At 40.2% G+C, this 21250-nt stretch overlaps 2 protein-coding genes across 9 annotated transcripts in view; both read left to right on the top strand.

The window, feature by feature from the left end:
* LOC140064372 (myosin light chain kinase, smooth muscle-like) overlaps positions 1 to 4431 on the top strand; it is a 45281-nt gene extending 40850 nt beyond the window's left edge. For all 7 annotated transcript variants that reach the window (XM_072111197.1, XM_072111199.1, XM_072111196.1 and 4 more), the window contains one exon: positions 466 to 4431. In XM_072111197.1, the coding sequence (XP_071967298.1) occupies positions 466 to 716 (251 nt within the window). In that variant the 3' untranslated portion in view covers positions 717 to 4431. The remainder of the gene's footprint in view (positions 1 to 465) is intronic.
* A 1182-nt stretch (positions 4432 to 5613) lies between these two features.
* Positions 5614 to 21250, top strand: part of FMNL1 (formin like 1) — a 54259-nt gene continuing 38622 nt past the window's right edge. The window contains exon 1 of one of the 2 annotated variants that reach the window (XM_072111204.1): positions 5614 to 6149. In XM_072111204.1, the coding sequence (XP_071967305.1) occupies positions 6018 to 6149 (132 nt within the window). In that variant the 5' untranslated portion in view covers positions 5614 to 6017. The remainder of the gene's footprint in view (positions 6150 to 21250) is intronic. The other variant, XM_072111203.1, reaches the window with a different exon arrangement.

Below are 21250 nucleotides of genomic sequence, written 5' to 3' on the forward strand. Positions count from 1 at the left end.
ACTTTACACCCATCTCACTTTGCCCCCAGTGACCTCGGCCTAGCGTACACCTCCCTCAGCAGGAGGGAGCAGAATGGAAATACATAGCCTAACACACATTTTAAATACCTTGTATTTCTGACCAGTATACATTGCATACTGTGGGGAAACCATCAGCTAAAAGGATTCCCCTGTCTACCAGTATATGTCAGTATATGTCTATATGTCTATGGATATGTTTAGAATATATACCAGGAGCTTTCCTTGTGTATATAAGCTGAGTGTATCCTAAAAACATGATGGATGTAGCCTAACTCTTGATAAGCGGGTTGGCGTTCTATGTGCTGCTGATTTTGTAATTCCCAAGCCCTGATGCAAATTGGACCAACCTCCTACAGTATAGCATACTCACCGTATCTATTGATCTATGCTTCCATTTTTTTTTCTTGTCCACTATGTCATCTTTTCTCTTTTGCTTTCATTTAGGTTTCCCAGATCCTGAAGTCTTATGGTTTTTCTCTGGTTCCCCAATCCAGGAATCTAAGCGATTTGAAATTGAGTATGAGGATTCGGGCAGCTGTACCCTTATTATATCTGATGTTTTGCCCAGTGATGCTGGGGTATACATGTGTCAGGCCTCAAATTCCCATGGACAGGCAGAAACATCAGCAAGATTGACTGTCCACTGTCTACGAGCGGAGCGTTCAATAAGGGATGGGACTGTAAAGACTGTCTGATGGGACTGTAGGAACTGCTGGATGACACATGCATATTGGAACCAACGGTCTAGCTACTATCTGGGTCTGACCCAAATACTGGGCACTAGGAGGTTAATGCTCATATGTATTTAGGTAAAACCTTTACAAAGACTTATTCAATAGGTATGCTTTAATTTGTATCCCGCAGGTATCTCGGGGCATTGCTGTGCACTGCATATAAAAAGCACTCATTCCATAATGTTATATGATGGTTTTTCTACACAGTTTCTTTGTTAAATGTATGTTGAACAATGTATATATTTAAATGTCTACATTAATACTTCCAGACTGCTCTTCTCTGTAGCCCAAGACTCTGCAGGAGAAATAAGAGGAGCCTGGAATGTCCTGTATACTTCTTCTTCTTTTTCTTTTTTTTTCTCCATTAATCTTGTCCGTGTACTCTGTATGGTTTAGCAACCACTTGCCACTTCAATGGAGACAAGTGGCAATAAAGACAGAGCCCATGGATAGGAGTGGCACATCTGAGGGTAGAGAAGGGGTCTTGGGTATAATTTCTGCAGTTCCTTCGAAGTAACAAAATGTGCCAAATGTTTTGTCATCATTTGTGAGCAGTTGTGTGATTTCTAACTGAACGGGCAATATTAGTTTTGTGTGGACTATCTGTTGCGTTTCCTGTAGTATGAATGTTTATGACAGTGGTGGCGAACCTATGGCATGGGTGCCAGAGGTGGCACTCAGAGCCCTCTCCATGGGCACCCTCGCCATCACCCCAGGGCAGGGTTCACCAGACAGAACTCAAGATCTCTTGCAGTCCCAGGCAGCCCAGGACCCTAGAAGGAAGCTACAATGATAACCAAAGCTTTTTCTCCTTCTTTCTACTGTATTGGTGTCCTCAGGTGCCTATACAATTTAAACATGTGACAGAGCAGGGAGTAATAAGTTACTGCTTAAATTGTCGCATCGGCACTTTGCAAAAAATATGTGGGTTTTGTATGTAGTTTGGGCACTCGGCGGCTAAAAGGTTTGCCATCACTGGTCTATGATTTTAAAGTATTTTAAGTCACAGTAACATTTACTTAATAAAACTAACCATTGAAATGTGTTTTTTTTTTTTCTTCTCACCAATGAAAGCAGATTCTCTACATTGATGACTACATACCATTGGCCCTATAATGCTCTTTATTATAATATTATAATTATTATAATATTATATTATTATAATGCTACATTTATTATTCTACCTCAGATTGCCATACAATACTCCACACATATATTTCTACTAAATCCTAATAATGTAATGCTCCTGCCCTCTAGTGGTAAGGATGTGCAAGGGTCATGAAACCACTCAGACTATCTGTATGTTGGATAGCAAGTAAGCAGAATCTGGGATGCCAAAAATAACAATTTCAAAATATGGAGCACACAAAAATATTTGCCACAATAGGTGGTTCCTTATTCTGGTAGTTGCACATACGTGATAACATTAAAAAATTGAAACAAACTGTTAGCCTAAGGGCCACCACTTGGCCAGTAATGTATCTGTACATGTTGCGGAGTGTCATGTGGAATAACCTCATGAAAATCTGTGGTTTTTATGTGTGGATTTGTCTAATTGTGTTTGAGTATTTAAATGCAGATTTTCCTCATGCATTTTTTTTTATGTTATGTGTCTCCTGGTGTGAAAAATATGCATCAAATCCACATCATGTGGATTTACAATACAATAATAACGATAACAAACTTTATTCTTTTGTACAGTGTGTTCAGGCATAGTGTTTCATACATTGAAGGATAGGTTACAGTAGCATACATACTTTGTAAGAGGCAGTTGACTTATTACTAGTTACATGGGTACAACATGATACATTACATACAGTTACCAATTACAGTACATGAACATGGGACGAGGAAGGAAATGCGGTTTGACAAAATACAATGGATGCAAGCTACTCAAATATGTTACGTGCCAGCTACCTACACTAGATATGGCGCTGCAGCTAACAGTGTTGTGGATGGGCAGTGGTGCACTACTGCTGGTTTCAGCGGGATGGAAACTGAACGCAACTCAGATGGCGTTCGGTACCAGCACTTGAGAAGCCAGGTACCTATTGCCAGCAAGCCCAGATACTATGTTCCCTCCGATTTTTGTTGCAAGATGGTTGCTGTGACTGGCGCTCTTGGCTGCCTGGATCCGGCACTCTGTACCTAGTGAAGCAACATGGAGTTGCCCGCGGTAGGTGATGTGCAATGGAATCACTGCTTGTTTGTGTTTGCAGGGTTTGGGGGGAGGGGGGTCTGTGTGGTTCTCCGGGGCTCTCTACGGTGGTGGTCAGGCCTGTATTTTGTCTGATCTGAGGCAAATTTGTTGCAGATTTTCACTTTCCCAGAGACTTCAATGTTAAAAATACGAATGCAAAATCTGTGAGGACACACAAGAAAAGTAACTTGATCATTATTTTAATTTCTGCAATGAGCAACACATTGTATACATTAAATTTTCCAAATCGCATTCACTTTAATTCTAGTGCATTACGTGGCAGATTTTCCACATTAAAATCTGTGTGTAAAATCTATGCAGAATCCCTAACGTGCAGATAGTCTTAGGCTACACAGAACTGTGTGCTAAAAACCAGTGGAAGTTTGCGTCCAGTTTGGGGTTTGGTGGAGATTGGGGGGGTTGAGTGCTTCTTACCCATTCAATATCTTTCAACTTTGGGCAGGAATAGGACCTTCTCTATGCACTGTGACTGAGCAGGGAGGATGTGCCAGTGATATGCAGTATGCTTACAGTACTATGATCATGTATAGAAGTCAACGGCGGCCATCAACTAGGCTAGGTCGTGGCAGCCATTTATGGTCGTGTGCATGAGGTTTAAGTATAAAGCCTCCTGAAATTTTGTTATGAAAGATATAATACCATGCTTATGATGCTTTGTTGAATGCTAAAAATAATAAGTGTTTAAACCTTTTGGCCCACATTTATCACTGTGCGGTTTGGATGAATCTGGCACACCCTGCACATTATTGAAGCAAACTACCACATAGTCTTCCTAAAACTGGCGCCCCCTGCTCTGGAATTGTACACTTTTTTTTTCTGGTTCCTACAACCGTGTCTTTGTGTGACACAGAAAAGGTGAACCAATGGACTCTACATGCCGGGTTCTCACCTCAAAAAAAGGAGGAGGGGTGATGGTGTCAGGTTGATTTGCTGGTGACAGCATGGTTACCACAGCATCTCGCAGTGGCATGCTATTCCATTCGGTTTGCGTTTAGTTGGACCATCATTTATTTTTCAACAGGACAATGATCCCAAACACACCTTCAGGCTGTGTAAGGGTGATTTGACCAAGGAGAGTGATGGGGTGCTATGCCAGATGACCTGGCCTCCACAGTCGCCAGACCTGACCCCATCGAGATGGTTTGGGGTGAACTGGACTGCAGAGTAAAGGAGAAAGTGTTAACAAGTACTAAGCATCTCTGGGAACTCCTTCAAGACCATTTCAGGGAACTACCTCTTGAAGTTCATCAAGAGAATGCCAAGAGTGTGCAAAGCAGTAATCGAAGCAGAAGGTGGCTACCTTGAAGAACATAGCATATAAGACATATTTTCAGCTTTTTCACTCTTTTTGTTAAGTATATAATTCCACATGTGTTAATTCATTGTTTTGATGCCTTCAGTGTGAATCTACAATTGTTATAGTCTGGAAAATACAATAAACTCTTTGAATGAGAAGGTGTGTCCAATCTTTTGGTTTGTTCTGTATGTTACTTGTAAACCAGTACAAAAGACACAACTAAAGTGAACTGATACAAGTTTAAGAAGGACCTTGCCCAATAGATCCCCCCCCCCCCACATGAAGTGGGTTTACTGTGTATTGTAAACAGTTTTATTTCAATATTTTCTAATTTCCCAGCATGTATTACCTAATGGATGTATATGTGAGAAACCTATGTGTTTGTTAAAAAGAGCATTTATTACATGTCCACTGTGTCAAATGGCACTGCAACAAGGTCATTTTTTTTGCTGAAGTCCCAGTGATGCCGTTGATCGAGTCGTGTTCTGTCAGCATGATAATCCCACTGGGATCCTATGCTCAGTTTTTGTTCCAGAAATAGCCATTGTATGTCCATGAGCAAACTGTGTGCACTGCCTCTCTCTGTACCCCTCTGAGCATCCACATCTGGGTCCTCCAAGATGAGTGACTGCATCACGACATTCATAAACCACTTCCCTCACAAACACTTCCATTGGGCCTACTCTTCTTGGTATGGTGTACATGAAAAAAGCCAAGTTTTGTTTCTCACTAGTGACAGATGATGTTTACATCTTCTTCATCCTTGTCAGGTAAAGTGTTCAATTGCAGAACACGGTTACTCTGCAATTTTCTATATTTGGACCTATAATATATATGACTGGTATTGAATTTTTTTAAAATTATTATTATTATTATATTCATGTTTCTCCCAATGTTAATGACCCCCAAACTTTGTCTTGTTGTGACGCAGACTCTGTGATGGTCTCAATTTTTGTTGTACTACATTGTTAGTTTCGCATAGCTAAGGCCTTGATTAAAAATGTGCCTGAATAATATGAGACCTCAAGCTTTTCTAGCAGTTCAGCTTGTAGGGTTAACAGATCCTGAATATTAAAGGTACAGGGATCCTATAACATGTGGAGGTATTTGGTTTCAGCACAAGCACCTTGCCTCTCTATCATTGTATACACAATTCTGTGTTTCCACCTCACTAACTATGAGAAACCTCTCCTCCTGTATACAACCATTCCAATACAATTCTTAGACGGCATCCATTACACTTAGAAGGTCTAGGAAGGCTTTGCTATCTCCTCCTCCTTCTGAACATCTACATCTGATTTTGAAACTTTACTTCCTTCTGCCTTGTGGTCTACTGCATTGTACGTCTTCCCACTACACGTCCAATGAAGCACGAGCAAAGAGCAGCAAGAGCAAATTCTAGCAACTGGACAAGAAGTGAATCTTGAAGCTAGTGCACATCAGGAGAAAGGAGAAGAGAGATACTTAGGATGTTATTTCTGCTCTAGTGTAAATCATTCTTTTTTACGTGTACATATGTATTGCCACACCTTCCTTCCTTCTGCGTGTACCCCTTGGTTGCTGTGGCAAGCATGTGATGTATAGAACAAGACCACGTAATCGGAAATTGGGTGTGTCTCCATCAAACCTTACTTTTGAAGTAAGTTTTGCATCTTCACGGCTTGAAGTCTTCATTGCCCCCCCACCCCAACCATAAATATCAAGCCTGGATCAAGGAGTATTGAAACGTGGAACAGCTTGGATTATGGGGAACGCAGCCGGCTCCCTGGATATGTTCCAGGGCCGGGATTCAAGGATACAACCAAAAAATGGGACATCATCTAAGCCTCAGAGACCAAATTCATGTGAATTGGAGGAAAGATTTAATGTAGTACTGGTGAGTAGATCGTAAGTTACAGCTTATTGCATGCATAGATTTAGAACTGGTGACATTATATGTAGTATGCTGGCCTTGGAGTATCTGTGGCATCATATTTACTGAGTGTCAGTTTAAATCTCCATCTATGTTACAGTATAACTATATGAAGCATTTTTATTCTGAAAGCATGATTACATCTGTGATCTACTCAATGGGGCACACATACATTTGTTTCGGGTTTGCTTTTTCTTCTTTTTATGCAATTTATTGTAACGTATGTTACATTTGCAACTTTTTTTTGTGCCCAAGACAACTTTGCGGTTGTCTAGTTTTTGTTTTTGGGGGGTTTTTTTTGCAGTATTTTCTGAGTTGTGTTAAAGTTGCTACTTTTTGTAAAAATCACTAAAAACCGTAACTCCTAAGACCAGCAGAAAACGAAGAAAAAAAAGCCAGGAATACGAAGCCAAAAACATAGATACATGTGGCCCAATGTGTTCTCATGTTTCTGTACATGAGAATGGCACAATGTTATGGTTTCTCAACTTCCACCCATTGTCACATCCTGCTGCTTATTTTCACAATAGTTGCTGTGTGATATACATTGCACCATCTTGTCTAGATCTTGGAGGGACTTTTATAGGATCAATTTTACCATTAATGTTCCAGAACTGTGGTCTTCAACATGTGACTCTCTGTGTGACTCTTGTTGGAGAGGAATGTTCTAAAGGTGTCCATACACCAGCTGTCACATACAGTTATTCTTAAGTCTGTGCGTATTTTAAGTCGAGGGGGAGAGAAAAGGATCACTATTTGGGTATTCTGATAAGCCTGGTACTCCTTTCCTTTGTATACCACAAATTCAGGACATCACAGTAAATAAGTGCCTCTGTATCAAATACAGTTGTGGCATAGGAAATGTCCTCATAGGTCAGTTATGATTTGGACTAGGTGGCTGGAGATCCCCTTGTAGAAGCACCTGTGTGAGGGGGATAGTAATTGGGATAACTGAGGACACCAAGTTATAATTTGTCAATTGGATATTTATCTACTCCAATGTATGTGAAACCACTAATATTCTAGTTTTCTTTATCCATATAACCTACTGCCATACTGTTTTTTTTCTGTGGTTCTTGTTTATTGTTCAATTTTCTTGAATGAAATGGAATTAATCATCAAGAAACGGTTTGCAGTCAGTTTTGATGGAAACTGTGTTGACTTCAGAATGCGCCAAATTTATTTTATATTTGATAGATATATCAAATATTAAATAAATATGGCCCATTTGGAAGTCAACCCAATTTCCATGGCTGACTCCAAACAGTTGCTTTATGATAAATTTAATCTTTACAGAATAAATAAACCTTTTTAATTTATATGTTTCTTTTTATTTCATAAGTGAATAGTGCAGGTCATAATACTAAACTTTTTTAAGGTACTTCATTAAAAAAAAAGCTTCGCTGTCCCATTTTGCTCTTGCAGTGAGCAGTGTTTCTGAAAGCCTTCTTAAAGGGAAACTGATTCCACATTTTAACCCATTAAACTTCTAACCCCTCCACTCCCCTGTACGAAATTAAATACAGGCAGTCCCCATAGGTTTGTTCTTAAATTGAATTTGTATGTAAGTCGAAACTGTATATTTTATAATTGTAGATACAGACAAAATGTTTTTTTTTTCCCCAGTGACAATTGGAGTTTCAAATTTTTTTTTTTGCTTTTTTTTGGACCAAGGATTAGCAATAAAGCTTCATTACAGACACCTTGCAGCTGATTATTGTAGTCTGGGACTATAAACACCTACTCAATTTGTATAAAGAAAATAAGATACCTAAAAGTAACAAAATTCAACATACTTTAGTAGATGACTAAAGCTTCCCGTAGGGATAAAAATGGATAACACAAGGACAACAACAGACTAACATACAATGCACAAAACCCGGATATAAAACATTATTATCAATGGTATTATCACTAAAAATTAATCTATGCTGTAAACGGAGACCTTAGTCAGTAAAAAATATTTCATCACACCAAACCTCATAATGGAGTATAGCAACATCCTATGCCCTAGATGCCCCAATTGTCTGAGGAACTAACAGGGATAAAATAATGATGTCAATGGATAAACCACTAGTGTAAAATATACAGACCACGTGGTTTATCCATTGACATCATTATTTTATCCCTATTAATTCCTCAATTGGGGAATCTAGGGCATAGGATGTTGCTATACTCCATTATGAGGTTTGGTGTGATGAAATATTTTTTACTGACTAAGGTCTCCGTTTACAGCATAGATTAATTTTTAGTGATAATACCATTGATAATAATGTTTTATATCCGGGTTTTGTGCACTGTATGTTAGGCTAAATTCACACTGCCGTGAGCCCGCCGCACCGTAGCACGGCGGGCACACGGCAGCGCGGGGAGAGGAGGAGGAGGTGAGCGCAGCTCACCCCCGCCCCTCTCCATAGGAATTAATGGCGCACGTGTGCTGCACCGTACCGCTCCCGTACAGGGCCGTGAGCCTATAGAAGTGTATGGGGGATGTATATCGGCCGTATATACGTCCCCCATACTGTAGTGTGAATGTAGCCTGTTGTTGTCCTTGTGTTGTCCTTGTGTTATCCAATTTTATCCCTACGGGAAGCTTTAGTCATCTAATAAAGTATATTGAATTTTGTTACTTTTTGGTATCTTATTTTCTTTATACAAATTGAGTAGGTGTTCATATTCAAGGAAGCGGGGTGGTTGGTTTTGCCCAAATAACCATCTCCACATATTTTTGGTGTATTAGTCTGGGACTATAGTAACTTCCAGAGAGCTTCACCAGAGGTCACAGTGGGCAGAGGGGTCCATCTGTAACTAGGGGCCGTCTGTAAGTCGGGTGTCCTCAAGTAGGGGACCACCTGTATCCTAGAATATTCTAGAAATATTTAGAATTCCCTCTTTTATATACATTCCCTACTTACCTATAAACAAATATCAAATCATGTGAAAATGAGGAAAGAGTCATATTTTGCATGAGATGAGTATAGTTTAAAGGCTGTAAAGGGAATGTCTGTCTCCTATCTTTAGGTTCTTTAGCACCTGGAAACATGTTTTTAGTGTCATGTTAAGAATCTCATATTTCTGTATAGGACAAAGTATGTCTTTAACTGTCTGTATATGAAATATGATATTCTTATATTATGCCACCATATTTGGTGGTATAGAACCAAAAATAGGGGCATTTTAAGTAATACTTCCCCTGCAGCTTCTAAACTCATATCAGGTAATTGTGACATTTCTCTGCTCTTTTTCACATGACATTGGTGGAGAATTTTTGGGGTCATGAGCTGGACATACAAACGTACAGTTCACTGCCCCCATAAACTTGCATTGTACACAGGCACAGTGCACAGACATATACTATTACTGTGCTGGGGTACATGGCAACAAATATAGAAAATGTCCTACTCCCACCTGCATTGTGGCTTTGCCACTCACTTCCTATGGACATCCACGGGGGTAGCATTTCCTTCCCCACCAATGTCCACCGGTTGAATGGACATCCACGGGGGTAGCATTTCCTTCCCCACCAATGTCCACCGGCTGAAACCACCAAAGTCTGTACACAGAAGACTGATAAGAAGAATATTTTAAAGCTGAACTCTTTACACATCAACAGAATATTTAATTGATAATTCAGTTCTGTCAGGTCATTCTCCAAGCTCCACAACAGTCCTAACACATAAAGATGGAGCGTCATCAATAACCGCCACCTAGACCCCCCCACCATTCCCCCATATGTATCCCATGCAAGAACCATGATAGTCGAGTACATTCCTCCTGCCCATCACATGCTAGGGGTGAGAGGAGGATTTTAATACTGGGGCTGGTCTGGTGAGAAGAGAATGGTACTGCCAATGGGGGGAAATGGGGTAGAGGAGGATACTGCCTGTGGGAGGAAACATTACATGGATAAAAAGGAAATGTTACGGCCACTGAAGTGGGGTTTCAGTTGAGAGGAGAGTGTAATCTTATAGTAACAGTCAGACCAATGAAGACCACCATACGTTTGATGTGGCCCCTGGTGAAAATGAGTTTGACAACCATATGTTAGATTACAATCAATGTATAGGTTTAAGTCATAAACTTTACCAGATCAGCTGTCTGTATAAGTAACATAACGATAACATAACATAGTGATAAAAACAGAAATAAATTCCCTGCCTAGTGTCCTAGCTCAGAATGAACCCTATTGTGGCCTTTAGCGACCCACATACAACAACACTGTGACATTAAAGGGGTATGATATGATCCAAAATCATGACTGCTTGCTGATGGCGTCTTCCTCACACACAATTTTTTACCTACGTTACCATGTTACCTTACGGAATTACAATCTCTTGGGATATAAAGTTTACATGACTAAGACTGAGACCCGTCCTCTAAAGGTGCCTGCTGACTCTAGTCGCAGGATTTCTAATGCCACTGACAGCCAAGGTCACTGAAATATCTGGGGGTTTGCCCTCTTCTGCATAGTCCCTACAGATGAAAATAATTTTCCTTCTCTCTTTTAGACCTTAGAAAATTGATTGACAGATTTTACTGTAAAAGTTACGCTTTAAGTGTGTCCTGAGATGTTACTTGACATACAACGCCCTCTTTACTGAAGTGAGATAGCAGCAGTTTTTCATGGTTTTTACATTTCCCAGCCTTGTTTTACAACTGGAATGAGTGGTATAAACATGCAGAAATTTGCAGCAAAAGTGAGCTCAAAAAGCAAAAATTTTGCAACCTTTTGTTGCCAAAATTCTGGATTGCAAGAATACTAAATTCCCCTCCATTGTCCAAGGGGGAGTACCACTGTCAGGTTCAGAAGAAATGAGAAAATTGGTCACTAATCTGGTGTCAAGTATTCTTTAAGGCAGTCTTTGTACCTTGCATTGTCCTAGGGATAGCACCTTATTTTGTGTTTGACATGTTGTCATCATGATTGTTTTTGGCTGAACATGGAAACCACATATTTCATGGTGTTTGGACCATGTGATGTAAATCTACCCTCAAAACACTCACTCACTGACCAATTGGGTTTGCAAACACTTGTAAACATTTGGTTGTCTGTCAGAAGGTCCTAAAGAGGCACAAACCTTTTTTATGGGTCAGATACAGAAAGAAAGATACTTTTATATTTGTTATTGGTGTATCCTTCTTTATGAATACAAGAGAGTAGTTATTTAATGCCTTGATTTGTAGAACGCTACGGAATTTGATGGCGATATATGAAGATTATTATCATTATTTGTCTTATTTCTCCTTACAGACTACAAATCCTAATTTTTGATTTGCACTAGTTTACAATAATACCATGAGTTGTCTTAATTTCATCAATTTGTTTAAGAGATTTGAGGGTTGGTTTTGGCATCATAGCAGAAATACATAGTTACACAGACAATGGGTGTGACAATTGTTAACACCACAGACAGATTGTTATGTCAGCTGTGTGATATGTCATGCACCATATTGCAGCTGTTGTTGATCACTTTCCTGCCTGCTGGATACCACATGAGTGTTAATGATGCTAAATATCAGTAATAAGCCTAACTAATACATACATAGTTCCAGTGAAATATAAGGACACTTGATAAAGCATTGATTAAAACAAATCTAGAAACATCACAAACATTTCTATGATACTCCATACCTAAAACACTACACCAGCCAAAATGATTGGTGCTGAGTAATTGAAACCTTACCAAGAGTGAGATGTTTGACTCATGGACCTGCTCAAGGATGGCACAGGGACATGGTCAAACACATCAAGTTAACCAAACAGAACCTTAGTAATGTTTGTTTTATGAGGTTACACTATTTCTAATTTTGAACACTCACAAAGGCTTCACTTTGTTGTAGTACCGTCTTTCTCAGATGGCTCACTGCACCCCCATACCACATAGGATATTGGGGCACATTTACGAAGGGCCGCGCTGTGCACTTTAGCCGGACTGAGCACGTTCTCCATGGCTAAAACGTCTTGCACAAGTATTTAAGAAGTGTCTGCACTGCGATTTGTGTTGCTCATGACTCTTTTGTGGCTCAGCTGCTTCAGCTTCCATGCGACACAAATCAGGGAGCGTGCGGTCAGACAGTCCAACTGATTTGGACAGAACTCAATATTTAACTTTCAAATTGTGTCGCATGCCCTATGTTAAAGGTGCAACAACAAAAAAGATGGTGAACTCTAACGGACCTGTGCGGGGAAACGATACATTCATGATTTCTGGCGCATGGTTTTAGTGAATCGCCTCACCCAGCATTATACACAGACAATGCACTTTTAGTGAACTCCAGCGACCTTGTAGGTAAATGTGCCCCATTGTCTCTTATCAAGGGCACCCAGCAACTGATTTCTCAACAAGTAACACACCACTTTGGACTCTTCAGTATGTCACCAATAGATAACAAAGGTACAGGGGGAGGCAATACCCAGTACCTAATTCTACAAAAGTACCCCAATATAAAAGCGAAAGTGACCAATAAACCAAACCATAGTAAGAAAATAGAAATATTATACAAATATTTATTAATACAAATAAATACAAATAGAACACACACAAAGCATGATGTAGCAGGCAAAACTGGAGTTCATGCTTTGTTTCAAGTACAGGCGGTCCCCTACTTAAGAACACTCGACTTACATACGACCCCTAGTTACAAACGGACCTCTGGTAATTGGTAATTTTCTCTACTTTAGTCCTAGGCTACAATAAACAACTGTAACAGTTATCACATGTGTCTGTAATGAGGCTTTATTGTTAATCTTGATTCTTATGACAACCCAACATTTTTAAAATCCAATTGTCACAGAGACCAAAAAAAGTTCTGTTTGGGATTACAATGATAAAATATACAGTTCCGACTTACATACAAATTCAACTTAAGAACAAACCTACAGACCCTATCTTGTATGTAACCCGGGGACTGCCTGTACATCTGTTGCCACAGGACATCACTAGTCTCATACACTGCTCTGGTGTGATTTTGGTCCACTCTCCTTCCAGTGCCTTCAAGGGTTTCTTCTATTACTGTTGTGGGTTTCTTGGTCATAACTTTGTGACCAAGGATTTTCCAGAAGTTTTCTATTGGATTTAGATCAGGACTCTGGGCTGGTCTTTTTATTGTTTAATGTTTCCTGTTTCAAGGAAATGCTTTACCCGTTTTGCTATGTGACAGGGGGCATTGTCCAGAATGAAAAGTGCTGGCTGATTGAGTAAAGAACGCCAGAAAAGAAGCATGTGTTGTTGAAGAAGGTTCTGATATACACTTGCATTCACTCTATCATGGTTTTGTATGGGAGGTCCAACTCCTGCTCCAAAAACATTCCCCAAACCATGACACCTCCTCCACCACCTTTTAATTACTAGTTTACACACTTTGGGTACAGTCTTTCCCCAGTTTGTCAACGAACATAATGATTCAAATAAATCAAACTTGCCTTCATCACTAAAATGAGCTGTGGACCACTTCTCCTCCACACAACATGCTCCACAGTAAAGGTGAGTCTAGTCTTGTGATTTTTGCTGCTAATGACAGGTTTGGTCACTGCAGAATGGGCTTTCAGTCCAAATGCTCTTTAATGTCTAGACACTGTATGACAAGACAGATCCTTACCCTGCTCAGCGCTGAACTGGCAAGCAATTCCAGCTGCAGTGTTGAAACAATTAACCATGGAGATTCTCCGCATTATCTTGTCCGCTCTTGCATTTGTCTTTTGAGGGCAACCAACCTTCTTAGGGGACTTGAGTTTCTGATGTTTTAACCCCTTAAGGACCAGGCCCTTTTTCGTTTTTGCGTTTTTATTTTTCACTCCCCACCTTCAAAAATCTATAACTTTTTTATTTTTCCATGTGAAGAGCTGCGTGATAGCTTATTTTCTGCGTAACAAATTGCACTTCATAGTGATAGTATTAAATATTCCATGCCGTGTACTGGGAAGCGGGAAAAAAATTCTAAATGCAGTGAAAATGATGAAAAAACACATTTGCGCCATTTCTTGTGGGCTTGGTTTTTACAGCGCCCCAAATGACAGGTCTATTTCATTCATTGGGTCAATACGATCACGGGGATACCACATTGATATAGGTTTTATAATGTTTTCATACATTTACAAAAATTAAAACCTCCTGTACAGAAAAAAAATTCTTCATTTTGCCGTGTTCTTACGCTAATTACTTTTTCATACTTTAGTGTACTGAGCTGTGAGTGGTGTAATTTTTTTGCGACTTCTGATGACTTTTTCAGTGCTTTTATTTTTAGGACTGTGCGACCTTTTGATCACTTTTTATAGAATTTTTTCTATTTTTCAAAAAGGCAAAAAAATGCCATTTGCGACTTCAGGTGCTATTTTCCGCTACGGGGATAAACGCAGTGAAAAACGGTTATTATATTTTGATAGATCGGGCATTTTTGGACACGGCGATACCTAATGTGTTTATGATTTTTACTGTTTATTTATATTTATATCAGTTCTAGGGAAAGGGGGGTGATTCGAATTTTTATGTTTTTTTTTACATAATTTTTTTTTTCACTTTTTTTTTATTTATTTTTTTGCTAATGACAGGTCTGATTGATCCTACCATATACTGCCATACTACAGTATGGCTGTATATGGGGATTTTGCATACCATACCAGCAGATCGCACATTGTAATAGATAGCCTCGATCATGATAGCCTCGGACCTTTGTGTGATCCGAGGCTGTCATGACAACGCCACTCCCAGGTGACGTCACGGGGAGCGGCGATCGCAGCCAAGATGGCGGCGCCCACCCGCCGCCGGCTCTTTAATGCCGCTGGCGGCAAGCACCGATCGCTGGTGTTAGCGACGGGCGTTTGCTTCATTATGAAGCAAATGCCCGGTGAGTATGAAGAGGGCTCAGCCCGTGAGCCCTCTTCATACTCCCCCATGCGCAGCAAGACGTAAGGGTACGTCTTATTGCGCTATGGGGTTAAAGATACAATATTATGGACATCACAGAGTCGGAACATTGTGGTCATCACTTTGCCTTCATCTGGACAACCTGCTGCCAAAGTGTTTCAGTCCCTTTGGAACAGCACATAATTTTTTCAAAGTCGGTGAAAACTGGAATGTTAGCTGCCAGTTAAAAAGAATTTACAGGTACCTGAAAATGTTCTATAATTTTAATTAGTGTTCTTTTGCAATTATCTCATTTACATTTTTATTCTGTTCTTTAGAATAAATACAATTTATTAAATAAGCTTGAATACTTCTATTGTACTCATAGTCACATAGGACTACACAATCACCTTGACATTTAGAAAATTGTGTGGTGTTCTCTAATTTTGAGAGAATACGAATAATATCTAACCTGAGGCCTGATATTGCTCCTACTCAAAGCAGTAGGGAGGGGCTGTGCTGGGTTCAGTGAAGAGATCTCACACAATAGTGCACCCAGTCTGGCTACAATCCTAGAATATACATTTTATCATTGCCCTGCTGCTAATAAGAACACACACAAAGGAATGGTTTCTTAGATATTTGGGACCATAACCTAAAAATTAATAATAATTCCTTTATTTATAAAGCGCACATAGCTTACCCAGCGCTGCACAGAGCTTGCCAAATCAATCCCTGTCCCCATGGGGCTCACAATCTAATCAACCTACCAGTATGTTTTGGAGTGTGGGAGGAAACCGGAGGACCTGGAGGAAACCCAAGCAACCTTGGTTAAAACTGCTGGTAGTCTCCTTGAAGGGATTTAAAGGGCCAAGAAAGAGAGGGGGCAGGGGAAGTATTTTACAATGGGGTTCTAGGATCTTGAAGTTGTGCCTCTGTTGCTACAGACATTATTACAACATGACAGAGTTTCAGCAGTAACACTTCCTATAGAGGTTTGGCCTATGAACTGACACTAGATATGGAGGTTAGGGTGAGGTCACATAGAAATGGCCCATAAATAATTCATGCTGTCATTCATCTGCTGCTTTCTATTCTGCTGAGACTGGGGTGTGTACAGCATGTAGAAGGCAGGGTGTCCAGGCTTTACTGTGCTTAATACAATCTGCTATTCGCTTAATAGGCATGCTCTGCTATTGAGCAAGTCATGAAAACTAAAACCTGACGGCAGTCTGTATGCTGGTTGTTTCTAGACCAAAGGCGGCTATGAAATTAAAAATATTGTTTTACATTAGTTGGCTAGATTGCCAAATGTATTTGTTGTAAATTTTCAAGAAGTCTCCGAGAAGGGAACCTGTCAGCAGAAATTAACATTATATTACCGTAATCTTTATAAAGTGCCATCATATTCAGTGGCGCTTTATAAATCATATGGGTACCCTTCGGGCCCCTCTCATAATAAACCACTACCAAAATGCTGTAAAGCAGCTTAAAATGTAGCTGTCATTTTTCTAATATACTTCATTAACAAACTCTGCTTAGTTTGTAAAAATAGTCAAGCTAATCCCTCCCATAGAGATGCATATTCCAGCCTGTACAGTGAGTGTCTTTGCATGAGCTCACATCTAATCTCCCTGTGTCTGTTTAAACTGCGCTCGGCTTTCAGCTTAATGTTTGAATACAGTGCTCATAGCATACTACAACTTGAAAAAGAGCAACTCTGAAAACAATAGATGAAAGGAGAGAGACCCTCTTCAATCCTCTAGACCAGTGGTGGCGAACCTATGGCACTGGTGCCAGAGATGACACTCGGAGACCTCTCTGTGGGCACTCGGGCTGTCTCCCAGGCACAGAGTTTGCCAGACATGGCACTTTCCTGCAGTCTCAGGCAGTCCAAGTAGTGCCCTGATATTTTAAAGTGACCCATCCTGTGCTGCTTCGTCCTGTCCGAAGAGTGAGAAGGTGTGGACAGGGTGGAATTGGAGCTCAAAGATTCTGGTAGCAATAAGTTTGTTACTGCCTAAATTGCCGTGTTGGCACTTTGGGAAAAGCTGGTGTGTTTTGGGTCTTATTTTGGGCACTCGATCTCTAAAAGGTTCACCATCACTGCTCTAGACTAAGCGGCACTTAGCAGTCTCTTTACAGACTAAGAAGAATTTCTTAATAAAGTATATTGCCAAAATGTTCACACTCCCATCCTCACAATATCAAAAATCATCTGAAATGGTGGTTACACTTTAACAACTTCAAAATCATGATTCTTTAATGGCCTTTCATGGAGGCATAATCCAGAAATTTGACAGTGAAGTGAGGTGTAAAATGATTGTATAAAGGAAGAGGAGAGTTTAGCACTGAAGTCAAGTTTTCCCTGATCAAGAACGCCCAATATGCTCTAATTGAGGTCCCTGTGCCTAGGGACATCAGCTACCAGCACTGCTGACATCTGGGACATGATGCAAATCACAGCAGAGGGGGTGTTCTGAGGTGAGGAGAGCTTGACTTTAGCACTGCATCCTCCGCCTCCATAACTTTATACTACCAATTTACTTACTTCAAAGTTGATTTTCTGGGTGCTAGAACACTGGAAGTAACATGGTTTGTAGTGTGTTAAGCTGCTTGACAACAAACTGTTGATTTATTTTTTTACAATTTCTGATCACAAGTTTCTAAGAACTGAAAGGGAACCTATAAACACTCAGCTCACCGTTTGGTACCATGGATGGAAATTTGTCTCCAGAGATCTTGAATTAGATCTGTTTAATCTCGAGAATTTAGGGGTGGGCATGATTTATTTATTTATATAAATATAGATACATATGCAAATTATGGTGGAAAGTTGTTCCAGGTTAAATCACATCAAAAAACAAGGGACACTGTCTGTGTCTGGATAAAAAAAAGTTTAATCACTAGAAGAGATCAGGCTTCTTTACTGTAAGAACTGTGGATCTGTGGAATAGCCAAGCTGGTCAGCTGCAGAGAGTGTAGGGAGCTTCAAAAAGGGTCAAGATGCCTTCTTAAAGCAAAATAACAAAGGGGGTTGTATGATTATAAAGAATTGTATGTGAAGTATAATAGAATGGTTACAATGTATATGTATTATTTTAAATATGACTGGGAAATGTGTTCATGGCTAATGGCTCATATGCTCGGCAATAAATGCTCCTCGTAGCCGGTCCAGGTATCTAATCTCAGCAAACATCTCCAAGGGCCATAGCAGAAGAGGGGACAGAAAGCTTTGTTGGCCCTGGTGCCACAGGCCCTTTAGGCCCAAGGTCAGCTACACCCTGTGCCTCAATACTGCAGTTACAATGGTTATATTGCTATATATTTTTGCTATATATATTCTTTTTACCCATTTGACTTACTTAGAGATTCCCAAATATAACTTTCCTGATACTCTCTCACAGCAGCTGGAGAGTCGCAGGTAGTGGACATCTGACCTACAGACACATAACATCTAGATGGGCATTATACATTACCTTGCAGCAATGTAATTGCATACACATCTATAGGAGGTCATAGGACATGGCTAAGAAAGAGACAGAAACTGTCTACATGCGAATTGGACAACATTTCCTTCCTGTTTTAGTGACTCATTAAATCTTGCGCCAGGCACTGAATCTCAAGATTAAATTAAACAGAGATCATTGAACAACTCGTGAATATAGATGATATGTAATATAGAGATGTGGGTAGAGCAATGTTATATCTCACCATATAGAGTAAGCAAAATAGGAGAAGAAATATCCTCCTATAAGTCAATTGTACAAAATATATTGTAATTAAAACAGATCAGACAAGATCAGTTATGGATCAGTGGCTGCGCTCCTATATAATATATATAGTGTACGGCCCATGGACATGTTTCACCAGATGTTCTGCTCCATAAGCTGCAGTACCAAGTTTTTCTACTTCTGGACATTCGTGGTTAAATCCCTTTAAGGCTTTTTTGCCATTGTATATGTGTACAGGCGGTCCCCTACTTAAGGACACCCGACTTACAGACAACCCCTAGTTACAGACGGATCCCTCTGCCCACTGTGACCTCTGGTGAAATCTCTGGATGTTACTATAGTCCCAGACTGCAATGATCAGCTGTAAGGTGTCTGTGATGAAGCTTTATTGATAATCCTTGGTCCCATTACAGCAAAAAATTTTGAAACTCCAATTGTCACTGTGGCAAAAAAAAATTTGTCTGGAACTACAATTATAAAATACACAGTTTCAACTTACATACAAATTCAATTTAAGAACAAACCTATAGACGCTATCTTGTACGTAACCCGGGGACTGCCTGTATACATATATTATACATTTATGTCAAAGTTGCTTGTATCTTCAGTTTCTGCTGTATCGGTGACCAGCCTTTCCCTTTCCTGTTGAGTATGTGTTGGGTTTGTGCTTCCATAAAGCAATTAATCAGAGCAGGGCCAGAATATCTTGCCTTATCTTGGCCACTACTGTTCTTACTAATAATGAGAGGGACAGCTGCCCATTATGGATATCGGCGTAGAGCTCAGCCCCTGGAAGCTGCTTCTTTTGTTGACATTCTTCTATTTTCTGCATTTCACTACTTACACTTCAGCCCTTCCCCTTTCACATTGCTCAGCCACAGGAAGATGATGCTTTTAGGCTATGAAGCAGGAAACCCACAAGGCGGAGACTTCAACTGACACCTGCTTCAGAAAACTCTGCTAAAAATGACCTGAAATAAAACCTGTGCAAAGTACTAAGACCCTTCTATAGACTAGCACAATAGGCAGTCATCTCTATATGCAGTGGCATTACTAAAGTCCTGTGGGCCCCGGGGCAATGTTTATAACTGGGCCCGCCACCATAGACTTGCATACTTTGCATTCTTTGGCTATAATAGTAATAATAAAAGTCTGTGTTTTTACATTATAATAGTGAAAGAATGACAAAAGGGACTCTTCAATGCATATACGTCTATTGTAAATGATGGCTAATGGAAGTGCTTCCATTTAACAAAAGTATTTGATTTCTGCTATTCTCCCTCAGTTCAAGAGAATAATCAAAATCAAAAAGGGAGAGTTGTACTGTGTCTAGATGCTGCTAGTCTGTCCTACCCCACCCATCAGAGTGCACAATACAAATTACCATTGTACTGCTCTTATAATCAGAGGTGCCGATTCCTAGCGGTGCCGTTTCATTTAATATAATATTAAAGGTGGCGCCGCTTCAGTATTCTAGTACTCCACGCGGCCTGTTCTGGCCACATGGTGTACTACAATGACGGGTCTCGGCGCTGAGGTGAGGGAGCCCTGGATTGAGCCCCCGTTTCTTAGTGCTGTGACCAGAGACCGCACAGGAAGAGTGCCAATGCAGGTCCTCCCCCCAACGGGCCTGGTCGCACCATCCGGGACTGCAATTGTTTCACCCCTGTCTATATGTCCCCTACCCACACTCAAGTCCCACCATGAAACATACTGTACATGTAGCCAAAACAGAAAGCACAGATTCTGCTCTTTATCAAGAGTGATCGATGACCACTGTGCTTATGATGCACTGAAACTATGATATAAATTAGGATAATAGTCTAACTTAAAGGGAACCTGTCACCAGGAGACCCATTTTTAGCACTCCCCCAGTCCCCACAGAGCATAGTACATACACTGCCAAAGTGTTTTTGTATTAAAAATTGGTTTTACAGAAAAAAAGATATGTTATATTGTACCTTTCATTAGCATCTGCTGTGTGACTAGGCAGTTGCCAATTGGGAGGGGCTGGAAAGGAGCAGTTCCCCCCCCCCACCCTTGGGGAACAGCTTCTCCATGTGACCTTTTCAAATATATGAAAACACCCATCACTGGGCTAAGCGATGCCCCCTGCTCCTCTACAGCCAATCCCGAGTGTTGGGAGTTATTCATATATTTGAAAAGGTCACATGTTTACCAAGGGTGGGGGGGAAACTGCTCCTTTCCAGCTCCTCCCAAAAGGCAACTGCCTAGTCACACAGCAGATGCTAATGAAAGGTACAATATAACATATTTTTTTTCTGTAAAAACCAATTTTTAATACAAAAACACTTTGGCAGAGTATGTACTATGCTCTGTGGGGACTGGGAGGTGTTAAAAATGGCTCTCCTGGTGACAGGTTCCCTTTAAACTTTTAAGCATTATTCTTATAATTGCAAAAATTAAAGGGGTATTCCGGAAATATGAACATCTGATACAAAAATCCATGATCCTATAAATAAATGAA

This window comes from Engystomops pustulosus, chromosome 6 (genome assembly GCF_040894005.1).
Source record: "Engystomops pustulosus chromosome 6, aEngPut4.maternal, whole genome shotgun sequence".
NCBI classification, from domain to species: domain Eukaryota; kingdom Metazoa; phylum Chordata; class Amphibia; order Anura; family Leptodactylidae; genus Engystomops; species Engystomops pustulosus.